The sequence below is a fragment of the Myxine glutinosa genome, unplaced genomic scaffold (genome assembly GCF_964187855.1).
Source record: "Myxine glutinosa unplaced genomic scaffold, kmMyxGlut1.1 SCAFFOLD_2282, whole genome shotgun sequence".
In the NCBI taxonomy this organism is placed as follows: Eukaryota; Metazoa; Chordata; class Myxini; order Myxiniformes; family Myxinidae; genus Myxine; species Myxine glutinosa.
This window is the reverse complement of record NW_027618377.1, coordinates 1-21,501: the sequence shown is the minus strand read 5'-3', so window position 1 is coordinate 21,501 and position 21,501 is coordinate 1. Positions and strand designations below refer to the sequence as shown.

The 21,501-nt window shown below is 44.9% G+C and overlaps 1 protein-coding gene across 1 annotated transcript in view; it reads right to left on the bottom strand.

Moving 5' to 3' along the window:
- The window catches only part of LOC137419015 (uncharacterized), a 37,799-nt gene extending 24,481 nt beyond the window's left edge, over positions 1 to 13,318 (bottom strand). Inside the window, exon 1 of the mRNA XM_078769369.1 lies at positions 12,867 to 13,318. Within this exon, the coding sequence (XP_078625495.1) occupies positions 12,867 to 13,311 (445 nt within the window). The 5' untranslated portion in view covers positions 13,312 to 13,318. The remainder of the gene's footprint in view (positions 1 to 12,866) is intronic.
- Between the last annotated feature and the right edge of the window lie 8,183 nt (positions 13,319 to 21,501).

Below are 21,501 nucleotides of genomic sequence, written 5' to 3'. Positions count from 1 at the left end.
GACCCCAAAATCGAATCAGTTAATCTATCCCTCATTATACATACATGCACCAAGTTTGACGAAGATCCCTTCAGCCGTTCTCAAGTTATCGCGGGAACGAAAACCTATCACGGACGGACGGATGGACTGACAACCCGAAAACATAATGCCTCTGGCGACTTTGTCGTTGGAGGCATAAAACGTTGTAGACGAGTTATAACAAAACATGTGGGATGAGTTGGTTCAGTGACAAGAACAAGTCGATTAGATTTTGGTTCAGGTCCGAATCCAGATCTGGCCGATCAGTGGGATACAACAAACAACAGGCATTTTAAGGCCATTTTCCCTGCAAGAGCCTATCAGTGGGATACACAACATAAACTGTTCAGCCTGGCGGAGGTATGCCGAGTGTTGTTCTAGTTGCTGTTGTGGAGCTTATTTGCATCAAATTACGATGTCACAAATATGCAAAATCGTGTTTTTTATTTTAATTTTCACGTTTTATATATTCACTGTGCATTTTCTGGTGCATCTCTGCAGGTTATTACAGTGCCATTTAGTGGCAAATATATCTGGATTATCAAAAATGTACATGTATGGGGTCTGGAAAATATTGATTAAGCCTCAGTTTTCATGGCAATGTGGTAATGGCGATTTTGGTGGCGGAGAAACCACTTCCCATTGTTCAAATGTATATAACTTTGTTGTTGCATATTGTTATGTCGGTGGGGTTGAGATGACTTTAGACCAGGTAGATTTGTGTAGGTAGCATGCTCCGACTGTCGTGAAGAAAAAGAACCACCACCATGTAATAAGTATGGGACCTGTTTAGCCCAAATGTCGGATGAAGTTTTATTTTTGTCCCCGTCACGATTGTTATTATTTGTTTAGCTCAATTTGGCGGGGAATGTTATTTAACTCAGGGATTAGGTTAAGTAATTCCCCGTTCCCGATATGATTTATCCTTCATCTCTTTTGGCACCGCACCATAGACAGTAGCGCAGGAAATGCCCATAAACTACACTGAATAACAATAAAACCAACCGGAAGCCAGTTCTGAGCACTGCCGATGGACACCACCATCTACATCACCACAAAGGCCGAGCAGGCCGAAGACACGCCCAGAAGGACAGTGATTGGGTGGGAGTTGACCAACAGGAAGGCCGAGGTAAGAAGGGACATGTTGATTGGCAAAGTACGACAGACGACATCAGAGCTGGGACTGAGTGTGAGTGGTGGAGAGCTGAGCCTGTGGTGTTGGCCTGTGCCGATTGGAAAAGAAGCGCCAATGACGTGAGAGGGAGGACGTAAAAACCAGGTCTGACCGGCCTCGTGCTCCATTTTCCTTCTTGCTCCAATTTCCCTCTTGCCGTTTTGTCTCTCTTCTCCCTTTTGGCTTTCTCATTCTGGACCTCGGAAACGATTATGCTTGGACCGACCATGGCGCATATGCCACTGGGAGACGTGCAGAAGCAACAGGAAGAGCGCGGCTTGCCGCTGCAGCATGACGAGGCCGGGGTGAGCGACGCCCGGCGAGGCCTAGCAGAGCACGAACGAGCAGACTGCGGCCTTCTTCACACCAAGAACGCCATCGGGTCCAGACTGCGCACACGGGGCCTTGACGATTCCCGACGATATTCAAGCCGCTCGCAGATAAGTGCAATAAATAATTACACTATTCCTTTCCAATGTTCTTTTATCCCTTTGTGTTCAAGTCTGGTGTGGAGGATCCCGTTTAGGAATTTAGTTTTACCGTCGCGTTTTCTTGTTATCGGCATTTCTTTAAATAAGCCCTTTTGTTATTTTTGTACATGTCTAAATCCGTGTTTGTTTGAGTTATTCTTTGCAGGCTTTGGAACTGCCGGCACGATCGACAGGTAAGGCTCTTCAGTGTTTTCCCTTTTCTCCTTCTTCCTCCCCCGCATATATATAAAAGTCCGCATTTGATCAATCGCCTCGGAGTTAAAAGCTCGCTATTGGCTATCCGTTCCTTGGAGAGATTTTTAATCGCCAGGAACACGACAATATGCGATAAACACATTTCTTGCACTGAATGAAAGTTTTGTGATTACTCGAAACAATTCTGACATGAGCAATTACCATTTGGTTAATTTGCATATCATTATGACGTCACATACAGCAAAAATGTTTTCTTCTAAATGTGTAACATTTTAATCTTTCATCTAAGCATAAAGTGACTGTCTGACAACTGACTTATGACCTAGTTGGCACAATAGTCTCCTGCACAAGGGTCAAATGCTTTTCACAATCACCAATGGTAGCAGTACCTCATGTATGGAGGTCACAAATTGGGTAGGATCTGAGTCTCCAAAATATATTGTTTAGGGTTCATAACTCTGATAGAATTCTAATGCATGTTTTACTCTCTCTCTTTCTAGGTAAATAAGTAATATAATTCAGCAGCAATTGACTCCAGCCCACTCAAGTTATTGAAACCAAAGAGGTGGAAGGTGACTGTAGACAAAGGAAAATGCATCATCTGCCAAAAGGAAGATGAACAGAAACTGAGGCACAGCTCGATCCAAGGACTTAAACTATTCCTTGTTGCTCTCAAAATAAGGAATGATGCTAGAATATGCATCGAGTATGATCGATTTGAATTGTTGATACAAATCAAAGACAAGCGTTACGCCTAGCGTCGTTGAAGTGATGAGTTGACAAAGTGGAAGACGCAAGGTGGCCATCTTGGATTTTGACGTGACGACCCAATTTTCAATAGCGTTCTTCCTTATGCGTAGATACACCTACACGCCAGATTAGAAGTTAGTAGTTCGTTTATTTTTCCAAGATATTTCCCTCACAAGGTTCAGACATATATATGGTGGGAGCCATCTTGTATTTTGACGTGGCAACCCAATTTTCAATAGCGTTCTTCCTTATGCCTAGATATACCCACACACCAGATTAGAAGTTGGTACTTCGCTTATTTTTCAAGATATTCCGCTCACAAGGTTCAGACATACATGGCTTCAGACATACATGGTGGCGGCCATCTTGGATTTTGACATGGGTTGAACCCACACCAAATTAGAATTCGGTCCTTCGCTTACGCATGCACGCACGGAGGGGAAAACCATAGTCCCCCTTTCGCTCCGCGGAGCGACGGGGGACAATAACGAACTTTAATTCATCGAGCCACAACCTGATCTACTATGACATAAAAACTGATACTCGTCATTTGCTTCAACACATTTCATGGTTTTGCATGCGCCAGGCGAACCAGAAGCTGCATTGCCACCGACAAGACAAAGACTACCTCGAGAACCATTTCACTTTAAAACATTTTACTTGCTCTGTGGCTTAAAGTCTAACAAAAAAGATCGGACTTTGGTGAAGGTAACAAATTTCTAATTTGGAATAAATATTATTAATGATAACTAAATAATAAAACAAGTACAGATACATTCAAAGTACACCAACCCCATGCCAAATAAATAAATAACATTCTCCAATGTGGCATTGATAGGCGCCCCGGCGATACTGCCATGCAGCACATATAGATGGTATTGGGAGAGAGAGGTGTACAATAATTGATTAATTGCATAAATTAAAATCAATAGATAGTAATCGTAAAATAATTTTTTCATCATTTGGCTAATACCATACCTCAAATACCAGTGTTTCATCCCAATCTGTAACTTTTTGAAAATTAATCAAATAAGTAATTAATCGAAAAAATTACACAATTAATTGATTAATCAATAAACCAAAATTATCCTTTATAGCCACATCACTTGGTCACTGTCGTGTCCAAATATCAGCTTCCTAGCTCAACTGGCTTATACACCGGTATTTATGGAACGGCTTTATACACCGGTATTTACGGAACGGCTTATACACCGGTATTTACGGAACGGCTAATACACCGGTATTTACGGAACGGCTAATACACCGGTATTTACGGAACGGCTAATACACCGGTATTTACGGAACGGCTTATACACCGGTATTTACGGAACGGCGGAACGGCTTATACACCGGTATTTACGGAACGGCTTATACACCGGTATTTACGGAACGGCTTATACACCGGTATTTACGGAACGGCTTATACACCGGTATTTACGGAACGGCTTATACACCGGTATTTACGGAACGGCTTATACACCGGTATTTACGGAACGGCTTATACACCGGTATTTACGGAACGGCTTATACACCGGTATTTACGGAACGGCTTATACACCGGTATTTACGGAACGGCTTATACACCGGTATTTACGGAACGGCTTATACACCGGTATTTACGGAATGGCTTATACACCGGTATTTACGGAACGGCTTATACACCGGTATTTACGGAACGGCTTATAAACCGATATTTACGATAAGCCTTATGCAACTATAGATTTAATAAAACCAGGAGTAGAATAGGCCAGTAGGTCAGAAAACTATACGTCCTTTATTTGCTGTTATTTTCTGACGTTGTCACGTCACTCGTCACAAAGATGGCCCCCTGAGCAGCTGTCTCTGCTGCTGCTTTTGTTTTTTCTTTGTTTAATCTTGTGACCTGCGACACTATCCGTGTGACTTTCACTCGGATTGAGCTATTGAGCTATTGCCAACTGGTTTGTGTCCTGAAATTCTTTCATTATTCACCGAAATACTGCCTGGGGGCACCGCGACCGCTGTACCACACTACGAGAACAACTTCGAGGAAGAGAGGGAAACGAGCGGGTGCACTCGTGTGCTTCCAGAAATTAGGATTGCGTCCCCCGCTCCCGGGACTGTTCCTCTCAAATGTCCGCTCATTAAATAACAAAATCGACTCGCCAATAAATTAAAAAAAAAAAGTAATAAAAAAATAATAGTAAAAATAAGAATAAAAAAAAATAAATAATAATAATGAATAATATACATATATATATTATATATATATATATATATATATATATATATATATATATATATATATATACATATACAGTGGAACCTTGACTTACGAGTTTAATTCGTTCTGTGACCGAGCTCGTAACTCAAATTGCTCGTATCTCAAATCAAATTTCCCCATTGAAATGCATTGAAATGCTATTAATCCGTTCCAGCCCGCCAAAAACCACACCAATTTTTTTTTAAATATACAGTATATATAAAAATATCTCGCGCTTTATATTTCACCTGTATGCAGCATACAAGTTGGCAGGATGGCCTGGACTGGAGGTACGCACACTTGACTCTAAAGTCTAAACTGTCCAGCCTGGGTTTGAATCCCGACCCAGCTATAACCTGTCATGGGTGAATCACAGGCAGGGTGATTCATCAATGTGTGTACCGCTAAACTGGGCGCCCCGTTTGCGTCCCATTAGTTGTTGGATGTTAAGGATCTCACCGTGTTTTCCACAAAGAGAAGGCGAGCTATCGCCGGCACTCTGAACAAGTTGTGGCCTGGCATGGTCTTCTCCTCTGCCGTTATATACGTCCTCCTCGACACCTCGCTCATGTTTTTCGACGATTGCGTGTTTTATATCCAAGCACATCATCCTCTTCTTCTTCTCAGTACCGTGTTTTCCACAAAGAGAAGGCGAGCTATCGCCGGCACTCTGAACAAGTTGATGGCAGAGATACTGTACGTGCACGTCAAGATAACCACGTGACCGGAACCCACCTGGCGGCGTAACTCAAAATAAAGAAACATGCGAAAACAAAAATGCAGCGCTATACGACAGAGATACTGTACGTGCACGTCAAGATAACCACGTGACCGGAACCCACCTGGCGGCGTAAACTCAAAATAAAGAAACATGCGAAAACAAAAATGCAGCGCTATACGACAGAGATACTGTACGTGCACGTCAAGATAACCACGTGACCGGAACCCACCTGGCGGCGTAAACTCAAAATAAAGAAACATGCGAAAACAAAAATGCAGCGCTATACGACAGAGATACTGTACGTGCACGTCAAGATAACCACGTGACCGGAACCCACCTGGCGGCGTAAACTCAAAATAAAGAAACATGCGAAAACAAAAATGCAGCGCTATACGACAGAGATACTGTACGTGCACGTCAAGATAACCACGTGACCGGAACCCACCTGGCGGCGTAAACTCAAAATAAAGAAACATGCGAAAACAAAAATGCAGCGATATACGACAGATACTGTACTTTCACGGAAAGATAACCACGTGACCGGGTGGCGAAAGCTCGTAACTCAAATCTCGGCTCGCATCTCAAAGCAATAAACCGCCCGAGCGACGGCTCGTATCTCGAAAAACTCGTAAGTTGGGGCACTCGTAAGTCAAGGTTCCACTGTATATATATATATATATATATATATATATATATATATATATATATATATATATATATATATATATATATATATATATACAGACTTGGCATTTAATATGGAATTTTTTTTTTTCTTGACTTAGGTTTACTTTCTGAACTCGGTATATCAATCTGGTGAGTTTCTTTTACGCTTCGGTGATTTCTTTGTTGAAAGAACCATGTCACTGATTGTCTGTCGCAGCAAGAAGTCAATAACAGGATTATATCACAGGTGGCGTGGCAAAATGTACGGACAGGTACATTTGACGATTGGCTTCACAATCGGGTATATAAGGGTTGTTGCATTCGGTATTAGTGGAAAACAACTGCTGCACGTCTACAAAAGTTATTGCCGCTTCCCCTGGAGATGGTCCATCAACTCGACAATGCTGTTTGTCATTTAGTGGTGGCTTTACGAAATTCCGGCATGAAACAGCGTGCTATTGCTCGGCAGCATGGCATCAATCAAGGTCAGGTGTCAAAGATCCTGAAACGAAATGCTCAGAGGGGTGTCCCTACTCCAATACCAAGGTCAGGACGTCCCTGCAGAACCACAAGGAGGGATGATCACCAGCTGCACCGGTTAGTCCGCAATGGCCATACCAAGTCAACTAATCGGCTTCGGGCTGAGTGGCAGCAACTGACAAATGTGCCTGTATCCAGAAGGCGAGTCAACCAACGACTGGTTCCAGCAGGCTATCGTGCCAGGCGTCCCCTGAGAAAGCCACGTCTGACCAGACAACACCGCCAGCGACGATTGCAGTGGGACAGAGAGCACCGTCAATGGCAGCCAGGACACTGGAATCACGTGATCTTCAGTGACAAGTCTAGATTTCTGGTCTATCGTCAATATGACCGCGTCCGAGTGCGCAGACAAGTGCATGAAGCCCACAACGAAGATTGTATAGTGCCAAGAGTGCAAGCTGGAGGTGGTGGGGTGACCGTTTGGGCTGCTTTTCATGCAGGGGGCAAAACTGACCTGGTTGTTCTGAATGGAAACTTGAACCAGTTCAAGCACAGGGCCATTCTGGAAGAAGCATTGCTTCCATTTGTTCGTGCAACCTTTCGAGGAAACTTTGTCTTCCAAGATGACAATGCATGGCCTCATCATGCTCGCATGATCCAACACTTTCTTGCTGACCGTGGTGTAGAGCATATGGAGTGGTCTGCCATGTCCCCGGATATGAATCCGATAGAGAACTTGTGGGCAGAATTAACGCGTCAAATCGACCACTTGGACCAGCAGCCGACCTCTGTGCGTGAATTGCAGCAGGCTATTGTCACTGTATGGCAAGCGATTCCTGTCCAAACCTTGGCAAATCTCATGAACAGCATGCCTCAACATGTACGTGCTCTCCTGAATGCTCGTGGGGGTTACACGAAGTACTGAACTGTAATTTTACTGTCCGTAATCCCAGTCGTAATTTAACTTTTGTTTTTGTTAAAAAAGATTTTTTTGGCTAATGTTCAAAATAAAGAGATACTTCTGGAAAACGCACAGAAGTTTAATCCAGTTCTGTCTGTGAATTGAGTTCGATATCAGTTTACATCACTTTCAAGGATCAATTTATTTGTTTCGAAATGTCAAATGTGCTTTTTGTTTCTTTTAAAGGTCACATTAACAAAATCTAGAATAATTTCAACATAATTCCAATGAACCTTTGGTTCTAGGTCATCTTGAAAAGTAAGTTCACCCCCACAAAAAAAATATTCCATATTGTTGTTGTTGTGTGTTGGCTAGCCCCCGCTCTAGCAGGGAAAATGGCCTTTAAAATGCATGTTGTTGTTGTTGTGTTGTATCTATATATCTATATATATAAAACACAGTTTGTGTGTGTGTGTGTGTGTGTGTGTGTGTGTGTGTGTGTGTGTGTGTGTGTGTGTGTGTGTGTGTAATGTTACCGATAGACTCCTAAACGGAGAGGCTCACGTGCTTGATATTTGGCATAGACATGGCCATTGAGCCTGGGAAGAACATGGCCGGCCTAAAAAAAATTACTTCATAATATTTTTTTACCATATTTTTACCTCAGCGCATTTCAGGGAGGAATATTATGCACGGAATCTGAGGCGGTGGCAGAGCAGCGCGCTGATTCGCTCAGAGCGATCACGTGATGTTCCTTGCCGCCATAAACTCAGTTACGTGTTCGCACGTATTTCAGAGCGAAAAGCGATTGCGTTTTTTCACATTTCAGCGAGGAACATTGCCATTTACACCACATAGGTTTTTTTTTTCTTTCATCTTTACGAGATCCATATTTTTTATTCATATTTACCTCAGCGCATTTCAGCGAGGAATATTATACACGGAATCTGAGCAGGTGGCAGAGCAGCGCGCTGATTCACTCAGAGTGATCACGTGATGTTCCTTGCCGCCATAAACTCACAGTTACGCGTTCGCACGTAATTCACACGTTCAAAACAAACGAGATCCGCGAAGCGGGTTGGTCGAGTCGTGCTAACCAAGATGGCGACACGGCGGCTTCACTTTTCACGGAGTATGAGCGTTCTATATATTTTCAATTCAGTGCGCCCGACTCGCTCACATACTTGATTTGTGGCATAGACATGGCCATTGGGCCTTCACGGTGTAATTTGTGCGAGGCTTTTGTCCGAGTGAGCTTGAGTCGAGAGGGCGAATGTACGGATTGGGAATGTACGGGTCTCCCTTCCCCCGCCCGGCAACGCCGGTACTGGAGGGCGTCACAGGATCGGTGAGTCTCCAAAATCCGCTTCGTGCTGTTGCGAAGATGCAGGACGATGTCACGATTGTTGTGCTGCTCTCCGACCATGAGAACTGCAACGTCATTGTTGACTGGCCCTCCCCCTTCCCCCTCCATCCTCCCCTCCCTTCCCCCTCCACCCTACCCCCTCCCCTTCTCCCATCCCCCTCCCCGCCATTTTTCAACGGATCGGGCTGAAATGTAATACCAACCTGGTCCTTGGGGTAAGGATGCTGCCTGTCAAGTTTGATCAGAATCAGTTGATATTTGTGGACGCTGGAGTGCTAACGTCGAAAAGTTAACGGACGACAGACAGACGACGACGACGAGATGACGGACGACAGACGCCGGAGGCCGGAAGGTTCAGTACGTGACGAACTCAACTGGACAGTAGTCCAGTTGAGTTAAAAAAGAGAAAAAAATAAAAATAAAAATAAAAAAAGGCTGAATCTTTTGGTGACAACGAAGGACTATTCCCTCACTTCTGCATTCTGTTTCGCGGAAACCTAAACGGCTAAATCGCTCTATCCCCGACGCGGCTGTGGAACCGACTGGATATCACCAATACAAAGTGGACCGGTCTCGTAATCTCTCCGGTAATGCGGGAGGGGGTGTCGTGTGCTTCTCCATTAATCATGGCTTGTGTAATGACTTACTCTGCTATCCAAATCGTGTGCTCCCGACCTGGAATTTATTTTTATTAACTGCAAACCAGGAGGAGAGTTTGTTCTACCAGGAGAGTTTGTTCCAGCAAGTTTGATTAAATCGTTCACCAGAAAGTGATAGTCTCTGTCTCTCTGTTATCTTAATATAGTAGAGATATTACATTCTCTAACACCAAAGTCAGTAATTTGAAGAGCAAGCTGGGGTGCCAAACTGTATTGAAAGCTCAAGATATGTCCAGAGAGACAGCCCTGATCTCATGTCTGACATTGAAAGCATCCATCCATTGTTGGGAGAGTACCAGCAGCATGTCCAAGATAGCGTGACCTGGTCTTAATCCTAATTGATGACCTGAGATCAGTCCATTCGAGAAAAGCAAGGATTCAATGCCGCAGGTTTCGATGCAGCTCTTTTTAGGGGAGAAGCAAATCATCGAAGCTCCTCTTAAACTTGAGGTACTTCTCCATGACTGGGTCTGCATCTTCCAACCTGTTGACAAGCGCTCGCATGTCAAGCAGCAACTCGCCCAGGAACTGGACTGTGAGGTTAGACCTCGGCACCTCTTCCTCCTCACTGCCCGCCTCCTCCACCTCGGAAACCATTATAATGGTCTCCAACTCCTCGGTGAGGTCGTCACCATGTGAGGCAATGAGATCCTACAACTCCTCAGGCTGCATGTCATCAAATCCTTCCCCTCCCAACTGCCGTGCCAACCTGACAATCACATGCCTCTCCTCAGTGTTATCTGGAAAGCCAGTAAAGTTTGTCTGCCTGTGGCCACAAGTTGTGCCAGCACACGTTGATGGTGGAGGCTCTCACCTCATCCAGCGACTCCTTGATGGCACCAATGCAGTGGGCAATGTTGAAATCCTTCCAACACTGCCTGACGGTGAGCCCTGGGTCGGAATCCATCGCATCCAAAATGCGGCGAAATGTGCAACGTGTGTGATATGTTTTAAATGTTGAAAGAACACCTTTGTCGAGTGGCTGGATGATGGAGGTGGTGTTGGGCGGCAGGAAGATCACCTCGACGTTCGGGTGAGCCACACCCACGTTTGCAGGGTGGCTAGGAGCGTTGTCCAGAGTTTGCTTGTTCTTGCCTTTGAGAGCACGCGGGTTCAGGGAACAGTACAACATCATGGGTTTTTGCATGAAGTCCCCTTTTGCGTTTCCAGAGAAGAGATACCCGGTCCTTGGCAGCCTTGAATCCCGATGAGGTCTCCTCACGCTTCGAGATGAAAGTTCTCGTGGGCATCTTTTTTCCAGTTGAGGCCAGTCTCGTCAGCATTGAACACATGCTCTGGGAGGTATCCCTTCGCTTCGATCAGCCTCGCGAGTTGAGCATGGAACACTTTTGCCTCCTCGTGGTCCGCGGAGGCACACTCCTCTGTGAGCCTCACATTTTTCAGGCAGTACTGCTCCTTGAAACGATGGAACCACCCCCTGCTTGCAGTGAAAGAAGTCGCACTGCTTGTACCATCATCGCTCAGTGCATCACTCGTGCTGGCACCACCCGCACCAGACAGATGACCGTAAATTTGTTTGGCCTTTTAGTGAATGAGAGATCCACTCAGACATATTCTTCTGCATGTTGTCCTCGATCCATATGCTGAGAGCCTTCTCCATCCTTTCCATGTGGACATTCCGGACATGGGTGACCACCTGCGTACTCGATACAGCACTCGCTGAAACTCACAAATCGCCTTCTCGTTCTTCCATATGTAGTGAACAGTGGATTCGTGGACGCCATAATGCCTGCCCACAGAGACTGCACTCTCTCCTCTCGAAAGCCAGTCGAGCAGCTGCACTTTCTTCTCCTCTTGATAGTCGACATCCCCGGCACTGGTCTTAAAGCTTGGGAGCCATGATTAAATGATGAGCAGAGCGAGAGTCAAAAACGCAGATCAAAGCAACGGGACGCAAAGAATGATCGAGATCCAGGACAGTCTGTATATGTAGGAATGCGAGCATTGTGGGTAGCTGCGGGAGGGGTGAATGCCCTGGTCATTTTTTGCGGGAGATGTTATCGGATGATGCCGTATTGAGCCTTTCTGCTAATTTCAATAATAGATTTTATGAAGTGTTTGCATTCTATAATTTGTGGGGTTGACTTGTTCACAGATCTGGTGGGATATCCCACGAAGCTCGCTTATAGTGCGGCTAAAATTTGCGGCCACGAAAAACACAAAGCCATTAAAACGCAAACCACAGCAATGAATGTATAAGCAGGTCATGCTCGTGGCTCGTAGAGGTTTTTTTGCATATGTCCAGCTGATTTTTGCACGACTGGTGAAAGATGGGTTTTATAAATACCGTATGTCAAGCTAACGCCTCGCGAAATTTTTTTTTTTGCCCCCTGAAAAACCACAAATTCGCGGAACACGGCCGCGGATAGGAAAAAAAAATCCCGCGATTTCACAGAACACTTTTCCACAAATAGAGAAACAGGTCGCATTTCATCACCCATGAGAATACGCAGAACCCACGAATAGCGAAATCGCAAATAGCGGGGTCCGACTTGTACATTTCATCCATCAACAGGACCAACAACTACAACTAATGACAAAACATTATTATTTTGAATGAAAAAAAATATCCATTGAAATCCTTTAGTGAAGGTAAATAAATAATCTCCTGAACCTGGTGGTTTATGTGTTCTATGACCGAATTTATTAATAATTAATTTTTTTAATGATTATTATTTATTTATTTTCATTATTAATCATTTATTTATTTTCTTTCTCATTTGGCCAATATCTCAGGCACCTTTTGAGCTGGGAAGCTAATATTTGGACATGAGTGACCAAGTGATGTGGCTATCAAGGATATTTTTGATTTATTGATTAATCATTTAATCGATTAATTATTTATTGATTAATCGATTAATTATTTATTGATGAATCAATTAATAATTTAATTTTTATTAATGACTTATTTAATTAAATTTCTAAACGATACATCTTCGGATGAAGCACTAGTGGTTTAGTTATGCTATTAGCCAATTGATTAAGAAAATATTTCGCTCCGCAGTGACAGCCATAAAAAAACATAACAGCAATAAATGGTGCATTGAGGTGAGTTTCATGAAAAATTAACATTGAACTTCAAACCATGGATGTCCAACAGCACAAGATTTAAAAAAAACTTAATTTATTTTGATAAAAATTTTGGAAGGCAAACATTGGAAAGAAAACGTTTGATCACGTACCAGATTTGGGGTTCAACGTGGAAACGTCACGCTGGAGGCTGTGGACATTATGTATCGTGATCCCATGCAAACCACGAGTGTCTTCAAGTTCAGCAATTGTAACTCCAGAACTTGGAAAGGATTTCGACGAGCGCACCGTCTGGGCACATGCAGAAAGCTGGTCACCTACTCGGTCAAGCATCGAGCAGAAAATGTGTGCCGATGAAGACCTTGCAGACTGGATAACTCCTGGCTTCACATAAGACTCCATAAATCGGTGGAACTCTTCATACATTGCAAAAGGAAACTTTTGCTGTGCATTTGAGAGGAGCTCAGCTCTCAATGCATGCGACTCTGTGCAGGCTTTTAGCACCTTACGGTTCTCAATACCCAGCTGCGTGACTACGGCTTGAGCAGTTTCTGGTGTCAGGCCCTGTGTTTGTAGCCATTCTGGGAAGGTCTCCATTTCAGTCATGACCTGTTGGAGACACAAAATTCCACCAACAAAACAAAGGTTCCACATGGCATCTTAACCTGTGTTCTTCAAAACCAAAATACTTAACACCTCAGTCGAAATGTACATGGGGCATTAAATAAATTATATGAACAGGATATGATCCGCACAATAGTCAAATACATTAAAATGATAAAAAAATAAAAAGGCACAAGAGACATCAATCAAACAAACAAAAATGGGCTATATTTGTATATTATTCATCAGTAACTCTTGTATGTTGAAATTTTTTTTTGCCATTTCTGAGCCTACTTCAAGTATCTTGCATTGTGCTTTGGTGTTCGACATGAAGAATGAATGCCCTCATCAGCCGGATGAACCATTTTCTCCATGAACAAAGAGGTTGAATTAAAACACGTGAAGCAACATTAGCTGAGGGCACGGCTTTGCCACTGATGTGATGCCCTCTGCAGGTCAGGGCAGAATTTGGAATTTGTTCAGGGTTCTGGCGATAGCTCACATACTTTTGACAAACACTTATGGTATATTTTAACATCCACCAACTACGGTATTGCCAGGAGACAGCACGCCCAGTTGAAAATCTATCCGAGGGACAGCGCACACACATTTATTAATCACCCTCCCTGTCAAACACCAGGATGACAGTTTATAGCTGGGTCTGCATTTGATCACAGGCTCTTCTTGGCCATCCTGCCAGCAGAAGGATAGCTGAAAATGGGATGGGATTAACCAGCTGAGAGTAGGGTTGTGGAGAAATATTTCCAGATAGCATCAATATCAGACACGACAGAGAGGGCAACCAAATTTTTGACAAAGGACAAAATGCAGTCGCTGCCCGTTCGTCGGTGCATCAACAATGAATGTGAAAAACTTTTGGAGTTTGGTACGGAAGTTAAAAGCATTGTAATTCACACCTCCATAGGATGGGGTGTTTTTTCATGTTGCAAAATGTTTCAAGTTCATCTTCATTCCCATTTGTCATAATTCAATTATTGTGATTGTAAACAAACAGAATATGGAGAAACAATGTGAACAAAGCATTGGCGCTCATTATTAGGTTTACTCTCCATGAAATGGAGAGTAACCTATTATTACTGCTAGAGTTTTTCTTATTATTATTATTATTCTTCCACCCTATTTTGCACCTCCGAAAACTTCATAATTAAGTTTCTCAGCAACCGCAGGACGGATTGACAGGAAATTTTCATCAAATGATCGTCTAGGCTCGTAGAATTTTTTAATGCTAATGATGACGTCATAGGTCACGTGGTATGGGCGCCATCTTGTAAAACACCTTCAACTTTGCCCCTCTGTATCTCCGAAACGGCTCAATGGAAAAATTTGAGGAATGGCTCATTCTAAAGAACTCTGCAATGGGAACAAAAAACATGTGTATCGAGTATATCAAAAATGCTAACGTTAAGAGGTTAGAATTCGTCAAACACAGTTTTTCTCCCCCGAAAAAGAGATTTTTCCCCCAGATGCTTAGTTAAAAAAAACTCAGAATGCGAAAATTTTCGAAGTCATACGTCACATGGTTCGGCCGCCATCTTGTTTTCCGTGAAAAAACACAAAAAACCCTTTTTCTCCGCAACGGCTGAACGGATCGAGCCCAAACTTGGCATGCGTATTCGGATACCCATGACAAACAAAAAAGTCAGCGAGCACGACGTCATCCGACACGTGGTTTCAGAGTTATGACGTTTTCAAATCTCAAACTAGAAATGGAATCACCTCCATAATTTGTGGAGGTATCGAGTGGAAACTTTACACAAGTGTTCCTCATGGGGGGATGTTTAATCGTTACTTGAGATGTTTTTTTAAGTCGCATGGTTTGGCCGCAATAAATAATGGAAGTTAAATTTTAAAAAGCTTGTAACTCTTGAACCACTGCATGGATCGACTTGAATTTTTAATACAATGTAGCTCTCATCGGGTGGAACAAGTGTGCAGAATTTCAAGATGATTGGATGTACGGTCGCGAAGCTAAAGTCTTTATTGTTGAAAGAGATCTTGAAGATCTTGATCTTGATCTTGATCTCGCGAGATCTTGGAGACGGCGGCAGGGATTTTCGAAGCTCCACACGGTCTCCACGTTTTTCGAAGTTAAGTCTGTTCACAATTGTATTTTGTCGAAACTGTATTTATCTTTCGGTGTGTGAAGTTATTGTGTGCAACTTTGGTTGTTTCTCGGTGTTTATCTTTCATAAATTGATCGTCTGTTTGCCGTGTCGCGTGCAAGGCCTTGTACAGTGTGCACTGTACAACCTTGAGGCTTTGTTTTTCTCTCAGTGGTCCGTCGTTTGTGATCCAATAACTTTCGTTCTCTGTATTCCCAGGCTTTTCACCCATAGCCTACTTCCTTGTGTAAATCTCAACTCAAAAAAAACAAACAAACAAAAAAAAAACATTTCCTTCTCTGTTCTCATTCGTTTATTCATTCTTATTCGTTCGTTCGTTCTTCGACCACGTGTTTCTCCCCCATTTCCCCAGATAGTTTTCACTCATTAACCTTCAATGTTTACACTTTCCCCTCAAGTTATGTATTCCGTCATATTTTATAACACCTTTTTCTTCTTCTTCTTTAAAAGGCTGCTTTCGACTTGCTCACCAAATCAATTCATCCCAAAAAAAATATCCATCTCCTATAGTGCCTTTTTTCTACATTCCCTAAACTCTCCTGCACTCCATCCTCCATCCAGCGTCCTTAAACGTATTTTTAACTCGAAGGTCACAAGAAACTCATTTTGCAATAAATGTTCGTTTCCCATAAATCGTACACTTTCAAAAATCCAATCTCACCCCTCCCCTCCAAATCTTCCCCATAACTCCTCCCCTCCAAATCTTCCCCATCACCCCTCCCCTCCAAATCTTCCCCATCACCCATCCCTTTCAAATCTCCCCCCTTGCCCCCTCCCTCCTAAACTACCCCCTCACCCCTCCCCGCCAAGACGCCCCCTCGCCCCTCCCCTCCTAGACTCCTGCCTCACCCCTCCCCTCCAAATCTCCCCCATATCCCATCCCTTTCAAATCCCTCCCCTTGTCCCTTCCCTCCCAAACTCCCCCCTCACCCCTCCCCTTCAAATCTCCCCACCCTCATTGCTTCTCAATTTCCCCCCTCTCACTCCCCCTCCTCAAAGCGTCCTCCCCACTTCTTCCCCCTTCAAACTCTCACCTCCATCTCCCCCAACCTTCTGCCTCGCTCTTCCCCCTCCTCAAATAACACCTCATTGTGGCTCACCCAATCACCATCAAACCTTTTGTCCGCCCCATCCTTCCCTTTCTCCGAGCTATTCTGAAATCTCTGACACACCTTCAACAGCTCTCCCTACCTCTTCCACCTCTTCCACATCTTACCCTACCCCTCCTCCCCCCTGTTCTGTATCTGATGCTCCCCCTTCCTCTTCATTAACGGTATGGACCTCAAACATTCGGGGCCTTCGTTCAAACTTAACTGATCTCTCCATACAGGTTGCTTCTGTCGAACCAGACGTGATCTGCTTAACAGAAACTTTCCTCCTTTATGATGTCTCTGATTCCATAGTATCTCTCCCGGGCTACTCCCTCCTCCGGTATGATAGACCTGAGCCTCGTCCTGGAGGCGGGGTTGCTATCTTTATCAAAAACTCTCTTCCTCACTCGCCCTGCACTGCACTCTCTCCACCTCACCCCCAGGAATACCTCTGGCTACGGCTTCCCCTTCGCTCCCACCTCTTGTTCATATGTGTGTTGTACCGTCCACCAAACAGTGATGACTCCATCTACATCTCGCTGTCTGATGATATGGACCAACTTCTAACTACTCATCCCAACTCTCTCTTCCTCATATGTGGTGATTTCAACTGTCATCATGCCAGTTGGCTGGGTGTGGGTACCTCTCTCACCAGCCATGGCTCCTCAGCAAAGGACTTCTGCGACTCACTGGGACTGACACAATCTGTCAATTTCCCGACCCGGATCTCAGTCAACGGAACATCTTCTCTTCTGGACTTGGTTATGACTAACTTCCCTGAAAATGTCTGCTGCTCTTCTTCTGCTCCGATCGGATCATCTGATCATGTCCTTGTTAAAGTGGACATCTCTCTGACCATCCTCAGGGAGCCTGCTCAGCGTCGACGAGTCTGGCATTTCACTCAGGCCAACTGGCACGGTCTTCAAGCAGCCATCAATCATCTGGACTGGTCTCCCATCTCTACCACCTCTGACATCAACTCATCCTGGGAATTCTTCCAAAGTAAATTGCTCTCTCTCATGCACAGATTTATCCCATCTCGTCTTCAGTTGTCATACCCTTCCTCCCGTCCATGGTACACGGAATCTTGTGGTGAGGCTGTTGCCCAGAAACAACTTGCCTTCGTCTCCTGGAAAGCAAATCCAACGGAAGGAAATCTCATTTCCTTTCACAAAGCCCGAAACAAGTGTGTGTCCACCCTCAGGAGAGCCAGGAAACAATATCTCTCCATTCTCAAGACCGAACTCTCTTATCTGTCTCCCTCTTCCAAATCCTGGTGGCGTCTGGTCAAATCCGTTTCTGGTGTTTGTTCCCCCTCCATCCCCTCCCTTACCTCAAACGGCTACACAGCTGACTCCGCACGTGAAAAAGCTGAATGCCTCAACTCTGTGTTTGCCTCTAAATCTTGTGTCCCAAACCCATCCCTCTCTGTACCCACCATACCCAGTCGTACCCTGCTGCTCCTGGACTCCGTGTCCTTTCCTCCTGACAAGGTGGAAAAGTTTCTGTCAACCCTCGACTCTGATTCTGCAACTGGACCCGACGGCATCAGCCCACGGGTCCTAAAATCCTGCTCTGCTGCTCTATCTCACCCTCTCTCTGTTCTCTTCACCCTCTCTTTTGCTCAAGGTCAACTGCCATCTGCTTGGAAATCAGCCAACATCACCGCTTTGCACAAAAAAGGTGCAAAAACAGATCCTAGCAACTACAGACCAATCAGCCTTCTCCCAATTATCAGCAAAGTCATGGAATCCATCATTGCTTCTGATATGAAATCTTTCCTCTTCTCCAATGGCTTGATCTCTGATCATCAATTTGGTTTCAGACCAGGTCACTCTACTCTGGACATGCTGCTTCTGCTGTCTCAACAATGGATGGAGGTCCTCAATGCCAAACAGGAAATTAGAGCTGTCTCCCTCGACATATCACGTGCCTTCGACACGGTCTGGCACCCCGCTCTGCTCACCAAACTCTCCTCCTTTGGTATCCATGGAAATCTCCACGCATGGCTGGCGGACTTCCTCTCTAGTCGTCGTCAACGTGTGGCCCTGAATGGGTTTCTCTCATCTCCTCTTCCTGTTCAGGCTGGAGTTCCCCAAGGCAGTGTTCTGGGCCCCGTGCTTTTTCTGGTCTTCATCAATGATCTCTCTGACTCTCTCGAAAATCCTCTCTATCTCTTTGCTGATGACTCCACTCTCTGCCGCTCCATTCCTCTTCCCTCAGATCGGCAGTCTGCTGCCTCCTCACTCTCTGAAGACCTGGACAAAATCACAGACTGGTCAAACAAGTGGAACATGTCTTTCAATCCTGACAAATCTCACACTCTTACTATGTCTCTCCGAAAAGATCGACTGGACAACCCTCCCATCTACTTTCTCAACAATCCTCTCCAAGAAGTTCTGTCGCTCAAGATTTTGGGTCTCACTATCTGCCATGATCTTTCTTGGGAAAACCACATTTCCAAGCTGGCCTCCAAAGCCAGTCGCCGACTGGGCATCCTCCGTCGTGCGAAGTCCTTCCTCGGCACACCTGAGCTCCTCACCACATACAAGGCTTTCATCCGCAGCTCAATGGAATACTGTTCTCCCCTATGGGCCGGTGCTCCTGCCTCACACCTAGCTCGGCTTCACGCTGTTGAAACCAAAGCTTTCAGAATTATTGGAATCTCCCGCGATGAAGCTATCTCTGAGGGCCTTTCACTCACTCACCGCAGGCAGGTAGGTGGTCTTTCTGTCTTCTACCGACTCCTCTCCGGCCTTGCACCCCCAGCTCTCTCTGTGCTCTGTCCCCCAAATATTCCTACAGGTCGCACAAGATCTGCCAGCAACCCTCTGATGGTTAAACTGCCGAAATCTCGGCTCTCCGCTCACCTTCACTCTTTCATTCCTCTTTTCTCCCGCCTCTGGAACAAACTCCCTCACTCCCTTCAATCCCACTCCTCCCTCCAGGTCTTTAAAACAGCTGTTCACCACCATCTCTTATCTTCCCCCATCCAAAACCTTGATCTTTTCTACCCCCGCTAATTCACCCCAGATCCACCTTGTTTGAAATTCCAACTTCTTTCCTGGAAGTCCTGGCAGTGTCCATATGTTTTATACCTCTCCCACTGCCCCCTTCCCCCCCCCCCCCCAAAGCCCTCGCCCTCTCTCAGATCTCTCGATGTCTCCATGTCTCTCGGTCCCTGCTCTCAAATGTTGTGTTTGTGTCCTTCCCCCTCTCTCCCCATCTTGTCTACCGCTCCCTATGTTATATGTTTTATGTGTCGGTTTGTCTTTCTGTGTAATTAATGTTCGCTCTTTCACGAGCCTCGATCTTGTATAAAAAAAAAAAAAAAAAAAAAAAAAAAAAAAAAAAAAGAGGAACAAACACACCATTTTGTCCTGCCAGGCCACATCTCCCAGTGCTTTTGCCATTTTCAGTTTTAATTTCCTTTAAAAAACATTTTCTCTGCAATAATAGGGCCGATTGAGATAAAATTTTCACCATAGGAGGGACTCGGTCTGTAGAATATTTTAATGGTAATTATGACGTCGCAGGTCACGTGGTTCGGCCGCCATCTTGTTTTTCGTGAAAACACGAAAATCCATTTTTCTCTGCAACGGCTGAACAGATCGAGGCCAGACTTTGCAAGCAGAATCGCATGCCCATGACGAACAAAAAAGTCAGCGAGGGCGACGTCATCCGACACATGGTTGCAGAGTTATGATGGTTTAAAGCATGAACCTTTAAAACGTAGCTCCTCCCTCATTTTTGATCCAATCGAGGAGAAACTTCACAGGTCTGTTCAGCATGTCAGTCTACTAAAATGTCGTTTTAGAATTTGCGATAGGTCACGTGGTTTGGCAGATATCGTTAATTAAACGATTTTTTTTTAAAAAAATGGATATCTCTTGAATCGCTTTATTGATCGACGTGAAACTTCATACTGTAGTAGAAGTCATGAAGAGTAATAAGTGTGCAAAATTTCAAGATGATTGGATGTACGGTCGCGAAGCTATGTCTTTATTGTTGAAAGAAGAAGAAACACCCCAATTTGTCCCTGCCAGAACGTGCTCACGATAACGCGATCTCCCGCGGTCATTTCAACAACAAATGAAATTCCAATTGCAGAATTATCAATAGGTAAGGCATATTAACAAACAAATGAAACAGATTTGCTCCAATTCTGACTATTTTTAACTCGATCGTATTTCACTCAAAGTTATGAGCGCCTGAAGAAGAAGAAGAAGCGTTTAGCTTCTCAGATAAAATAAATAATTCTGTCTGCAATTTCAGGTTAATTTTCTTTTTTAAATGGCTTTTTCTGCAATCAGTGCATGGATTGACATGTGTGGATGTGTGTGTGGGTGTGGGGGGGGGGGGGGGGGAGGGGTGTGTGTGTGTGTGTGTGTGTGTGTGTGTGTGTGGGGGGGGGGTGTATGTGTGGAGGGGTGTTCGTGTGGGGGGAGGGGGTGTGGGGGTGGAGGGATGTGTGTGTGTAGATGGGGGGGGGGGGGGGGGTTGTTGTGTGTGTGTGTGTGTGTTTGGGGGGAGGGGTGTGGGTGGGGGTAGGGGGGATGTGTGTGTGCATGTGTGTGTGTGTGTGTGGGAGGGGGTAGGGGGTAGGGGGGGATGTGTGTGTGTGTGTGTGTGTGTGTGTGTGTGTGTGTAGGGGGGGGGGGGGGGGGGGGGTTGGTGTGTGTGTGTGTGTGTGTGCGTTTAGAGGGGTGTGCATATGGGGGGAGGGGTGTGGTGGGGGTAGGGGGGGATGTGTGCGTGTGTTTGTGTGTGTTAGGGGTGGGGGGATTTGTGTGTGCATGTGTGTGTGTGTGTTGGGGTGGGGGGGGGGGGGGGTGTAGAGATGTGTGCGTGTGTTTGTGTGTGTGTGTGTGTGTGTGTGTGTGTGTGTGTGTATGTGGGGGAGGGGGGTGGTGTGGAAGGGGATGTGCGTTTGTGTGGATATATGTGTG